Source organism: Sinocyclocheilus anshuiensis, unplaced genomic scaffold (genome assembly GCF_001515605.1).
Source record: "Sinocyclocheilus anshuiensis isolate Anshui unplaced genomic scaffold, SAMN03320099.WGS_v1.1 scaffold1425, whole genome shotgun sequence".
Taxonomy (NCBI): Eukaryota; Metazoa; Chordata; class Actinopteri; order Cypriniformes; family Cyprinidae; genus Sinocyclocheilus; species Sinocyclocheilus anshuiensis.
The window spans coordinates 903,968-910,470 of NW_015551044.1; the positions used below are offsets into that span (position 1 = coordinate 903,968).

At 36.3% G+C, this 6,503-nt stretch overlaps 1 protein-coding gene across 1 annotated transcript in view; it reads left to right on the forward strand.

The window, feature by feature from the left end:
* The window catches only part of LOC107661624 (collagen alpha-1(XXVII) chain A-like), a 62,237-nt gene that overhangs the window by 15,808 nt on the left and 39,926 nt on the right, over nucleotides 1-6,503 (forward strand). The window contains 4 exon segments of the mRNA XM_016451287.1: nucleotides 176-229; nucleotides 3,147-3,200; nucleotides 3,940-3,993; nucleotides 4,173-4,226. Coding sequence (XP_016306773.1) covers nucleotides 176-229; nucleotides 3,147-3,200; nucleotides 3,940-3,993; nucleotides 4,173-4,226 — 216 coding nt within the window.

A 6,503-nucleotide genomic window follows, 5' to 3' on the forward strand; every position in this document is an offset into this window, starting at 1 on the left:
CAGGATCTACAGGTCTTCTGTAAGTCTATAGCTCATTATCAGAAAAAGGAAATTCCCTCGAATGACTTCCTGTTTCCTCTTTGCTGTTTAGTTTTTAAACAGAGCCCTGCAGCACTGTTAGCACACTTATGCAGTGAGTGTGTTTGATTCATAAGAGCACTCTTGTGTTTCATAGGGAATCCCGGGACCTCCAGGGAAACCAGGGCAGCTAGGGACGAGAGGACCTCGGGTGAGTGTGTGTGTGTTAGACTAAAAGAACCATTGACCTTTGACCTCAGATATAAACAGGAAGCGTGTAAAATGCAGTGCCACACACGGTTCGCTCCAGTGTATTTGTGCTTTATTGGTTCTTTTTAGTGTATCTGTGTTTTGTCTGGTTAGCAGGTCGAACTGACCTCTGGATCTGTCTGACTCATTCACTTTCACACTCGTTCATTTGCCCTTTCTTATTCCTGTTGACCTCTTTTGTCATTTTTGTGTATTTAATGAAATATCAATTGAGCTACAATATCATGACTACAAATGCACATCGTTTTAAAGTATTAAGAATTGCAGTTATAATAATAGTTAATAACGATAGCATATTATTAATTATTATTAATATATTAACAATTATTCATCGTCAATTAATATATATTAATAAATGAAATATTACTTATTTTGTATTTATCACACATGCTGTGGATATTAATAAATAATTTGTTAAGGTCTAAAATATTACTTGCACTCCCTGGGCAGGATGTAATATAAAATTTACCAAAAAAATACAAATAAATATGTGCAACATATCACGTTATATTCCATATAAAAGTCAGATCAGTGATAATGTATTTCATAAGCCATACTTTAATAAATATTTATTTATTTTTTAGATAATTTATATTAACAAAAAATATTATTTTATTAATATGCATATTTATAAAATATATTATACATTGATTTATTTTATAAATGTTATACATAGTACATATAAATACCTAAAATATTATTTTATACTTATAAATGTTTATAAAAATCTTGTGAATATTTATTATATAAATAATTTATTATAATAAAAAAGTCCCAGGGCAGGATGATGTTATATAAAAGGTACAGCAGCATAATACAATTTAAAAAAGACAATACAATTAAATAGATAGATAGATAGATAGATAGATAGATAGATAGATGTACATGCAGTATATCACATATTATATTCCATATAAAAATTCAGAGCAGTGATCACTTAACTGATTTGTCTTAAGCCATATTTTAAGTATAATAAATAAAAATAAATAGCAGAAATAAATGTTGGGTATCCTCTAAGGTGAGCAGGTACTAAATTCAATCTTTCCGCTGTATTTGAAGTATTTTAGAGCAGTATTTTAGAGTATTTTTCATGGATGATTTGTCATTTTTGGGTGGTCTATTCTTTTGACTAAAGAGTCCTTGTGAGGAATCGTCTAGCACAGTCAAACACAGAGAGCCATAGAGCCATGAGACTTTGTTTGAACTTTGACCTTTGTTGACAGGATGGCATGGATGCGAGGTGATGTTTTAGCAACTGTAGTCAACATATAGTGTGCATACATCAAAGTGTGTGTGTGTGTGTGTGTGTGTGTGCGCTAAGTATTTTAGAGCATGTGTTATAAAGTCTGACTGCTAGGCCTTGTTCAGCCGGTACCCTTTTCATGTTAATTGTGTATGGTATTTGTATATGTGTGTGTGTGTTTGCTTGCTAGAACAAAGAAGTCTTTCAGTAAAGTCAGACTACACTGTTTGCGCTTTCTTTGCACTCTCCTCAATCTTTGCATTTTTTTTGCTTTTTCCTAGTACACGGCTAAGAAGCCTCCTATTGTCACCAAGTCTGCATTTATGTGCCTAAAAATTTTGAAATATTATTATCATTTAAAATAACTGTTTTCCATTTGGATATATTTTCAAATGTAATTTATTTCTGTAATGCAAAGCTGAATTCCAGTCTTCAGTGTCACATGATCCTTCAGAAATCAGTCTAATATGCTGATTTGCTGCTCAAGAAACATTTCTGATTATTATCAGTGTTGAAAACAGTTGTGCTGCTTCATATTTTTGTGGAAACTGTGATGCATTTCCCCCCCAGGATTCTTTGATAAATAGAAAGTTCAGAATTGATTTGAAATAGAAATCTTTTGTGACATTATATCATTACTGTCACTTTTGATCAGTTTAGTCCATCTTTATATTATCATCTTTTGAGGGGAAAAAACAATCTTTCTGACCCCAAACCTTATATATTTGAAATAGAAATCTTTTGTGACATTATATCATTACTGTCACTTTTGATCAGTTTAGTCCATCTTTATATTATAATCTTTTGAGGGGAAAAAACAATCTTTCTGACCCCAAACCTTATAATGGTAACACATAACATAATCAGTCCATATTCACTCCTTATATATGAATAAATAGTAATGTAAAACATGTTTTTAAAGCCACATTTTGAGTGTTTATTGATTTAGACAGTTTGGTTAAAAATAATTTAGTGAATCACATTGTTTGGGTGCAAATCAGAGACTTGGTTATTTTTATTCTTGTGGGTTTAATATTATATTAGCAACAAAGTAATATTCAATATTTCATCAATATTCAGTATATCACACAGCCCTAATATAAATATAAACACTATTGTTTTTACACACTTGCATTGCTTTTGTTTTGTTTTCATGCATGGTATCACTCAATCTGTTGGGCTTATTTATGGACTGTTTCCCTCCAATGACCCCCATTGACCTTGACCCTCACTGTGACCTCTGACCTCAGATGGGAAGTCGTTTAAAATAAGAACAAGGTCAGGGTCGCATGAAAGGTCAAAGTCAAATGGAGTTAAGAACTGACTTCAATCTCAGTTTCTGAAGATTTCTTCAATCTTCAATTTCATCTCAGATCCATTCACTGTAAACTGAAAGCACATAATGCCCAAAGCATACTTAAGTATGCAAGTACATGAACGCAAAACCATCAAACTAGACAAGATGAAGCAGTTCATAATGCAGGTGCATTCTGAGCATGGCCACAAGGGGTGCATAAACGGTTTCTATTGTCAGAGGGTGAACTATTAAATGCATTCAGTTTTGCTTAATTGTTCATTCCTAATGTGTGTATTGTTTATATGGCGTTTCCTGTAGGGACTCCCAGGACCACACGGCAAGCCAGGTCGACCCGGTCCACCAGGGTTGAAGGTAAAAAAAATCAACTCACCCACACTTACCATCAGATAATCCGCAGTCTGATCCCATGCACTGCTCTGCTCATCTTCCTCTGTTTGGCCTTCTGTTATATTCATCACCGCTTCGCACAAAACCCTGTGGACAAGGTTTTGGAAACACAGGCACACACATGTACACACACACACACAAGCCCTTTGATTTATTTCAGCTCATGAGAAGCCCAGCAGGTAGTGGAAAGACTTTCCCATGATACAGAAACGAGTGTTTGTGTGGCGAAGTGTAGATGTAGTATTAAACACGGATTATAAACCAAAAGCACCAAACGTGCTTCCAAGTTAGGTGTGCGTGTGATGTCCTGCCATGTGATTGGTCCGCCTTTTTCATCCCTGTAAACGCTACAAAGGTGGTAAACAGCCGAGCAGCCCAGCGGGGAGTGTGTTTGTGTGATTGAACGCTCTCTGCTTTCTGTGTTTAATTATTTCAGGCGGCCTTTGAAGACAAACCTAGTTAAGGTGCAACGGCCTGGAGTCAAACTTCCCACATGTTCACGCGCTCTTATTCTGTCTCTGACACACACATGTACATACACACACAAACCCGTTATTACTGTAACATATAAAGCTCAAAACGGATGAAATAACAGCCTTGCTTTGATCTTATTAGCATCTTTAAACGACTGGGCTTTATATAATGAAACATTTTCTTCAGACAATTTAAACTCCATCTCTTGTTTTGTCGTTCTTTCTCTCAGGGGAAAAAAGGAGACCCTGGACTTTCTCCTGGAAAAGCGCCAAAAGGAGAAAAAGTGAGAAAACGCACATACTTCAATGTTAACAACAGCCAAAACATTGTTCTTGATGAGAATAAGGGTCTTTGCTGAGCATGCAAACATAGGAAGAGTTTCAGCAGCAGCATCTGCTCTCCATGGGTTCCTGTGGCAGCACTGGACTGTTTGTGCCTCATGTTTACTGTCTGTGTTTGTAGGGAGATGCTGGTTTGCCTGGTCCTGTCGGTTTAGTCGGGCCGGAAGGCCGTACGGTAAGATATTCTGAAACGCTTGAATCATTCTCTCCGTTGTTTCATTATTTCTCGTCACTAATGTTGCTGTGCACTTGCTGGGTGACATGAGCGCAGATGTTTGCCTCTTTGCTTACCAGACCCACGCAAACGCTCCCACTCCTTCTGCCTCACTGTGTCTCCCGTTGCCGTGGAAACCCAGTGTAAACATCAGAGGGAATCCCCAATGAGTCGTCTATTACTCCTTTATACTCCGCGCTCACACACGTCAAACAAGGCTATTGAGAGTCGTACAGTCATTCACCATGAGTGACTCTCTTTGTGTGTGTGTGTGTGTGTGTGTGTGTGTCGCGTCTCAGCTGTGCATGATTATAGCAAGTTTAAACTCTCTGCCAGGCGTTTTAGTTTAAGCAATAGCACTTACAGCTTCGTATGTGTGTTTGCGTTGGAAGGATCTAGCAGAGGGATCTCTGGAAAAATCCTGTAGCGGATTCCTGGATTTAAACGTTGGTCGTTAGCATGCATATGTTATGTCTAGAGCAGCAACAACTAATTAATACAATCAAAGTCTATTATAAAAGTAGTTGACAGTGAGTGTCATTATTAAGACTTTGTCAGTTTAGATCCAATGACAAAATGCAACTAACCTGATAATCAAATATGGTTAAGATAACACATGAACAGCTGATCAACATTTAACATGAAAAAGCATGTATAATAAATAATTATGGTGCTGTGTTTGGTTGCCACATTATGTCTAATTTAAAATCTTTTTTTATGCAGATAAAAAAATGAAGCTGATTAGCTGGATTATACTGGATATACTAAGTTGGATATTTAAGTTATTTCAACAAATTTTAAGTTGTTTATTATTTTTTTTACAGTGATGTGTGTGTATATATATTTTGTTCCTTTTATTTCAGTTCTAAGGTGTGGATTAGCATGCTTTTTTCAAAATACTAAAATATAATTTTATTTTTAGTTGATTATCCAATTAGTTGATTTATCGCAGAAATAATTGATCGATTAATTGATTATTAAAATGAGTTGTTGGTGGCATGTCTGTACATGTGGTTTAGTGTGTGTGCATGTGTGTTTTTGAATACCTGGCAGGCTGCGCGGCGGTCCATGTGCTTTGTGTTATGTGTCTGTGGGTAGAAAAAGAGACATCAGAATGTAGAGGAGAACCTCTGGAAAAACGGACAGCAGCGTGTCATAAACGAGTGAATGAATGCGGGTATGACCGACGGAACCCAATAATAAACCAAAGCAGCCTGTGATTCTACTGAGGGGCCAGATTAAGCAGCTGATCCAGTACAACCTTTAACACAGATTTTACTGTAAACAGTAAAAGATGTTCTAGAGCTGGATGGTTCTTAGAAAGTTATAAGGGATTACAAGATTTTTTTTAGATAAAATTATTCTGACATAAAATGGTCCTTTTTAGAATTCTAACAAAATAAGACATTTTTGTTTGTTGTAAGTGTACTGTATATGTAAGTGTTTAAATGCTTGTAAATGTAAAACAGAGATCAATGGTACATGTGTGTGGCTGTTCGCTGGAATGTGGAGGCAGAGGCAGGAATTGGAGCTGGGTTTCCCACAAACAAACGTAATGGAAGAACCAGACATCTCTCAAACGCTGAGTGTGACAGGATGGATTTCACTGGTTTGGCAGAGAAGAAAGTGTGTGTGTGTGTGTGTGTCTTGTAGTTTTATGTTCTTGTTTGCATTTCTCTAGAATGATGGTACTTCACACTACTGATCTGTCTGTCTGACTGTCCATCTGTCTATCAATCCTGTCCATCGGTCTGTCTATGCTGCCTGTCCGTCTGTCCATCCATCTATCTCTCTGTATCAATCCTGTCTGTTCTGTCTGTCTGCCTGTATCTATTATGTCTATCTCTGTGTCCATCTATCGGTCTATCTATTAATCCTGTCTGTCTGTCTATCCATCTATCTCTCTGTCTGTCTGTCTATCTGTTTATCTACAGTGCCATGCGAATGTATTCATACCCCTTCATTTTTTTCACATTTGGTTTTGTTGCTGCCTTATGTTAAACTGCTTTAAATTAGTTTTTTTCCACAACAATCTACACTCCATACACCATAATTGTCAAGCAAAAAAACAGGTTTTTAACATCTTTGCAAATTTATTAAAAATAAAAAAACTAAAATGATTCCATTGCATAAGTATCTGGGACAGTTGAAATTTAGCTCAGGTGCATTCATTTTGCTTGTAGATATTACTACACTTCAAGTGAAGTTAACCTGTGGCAAATTCAATTGAATGGGTAT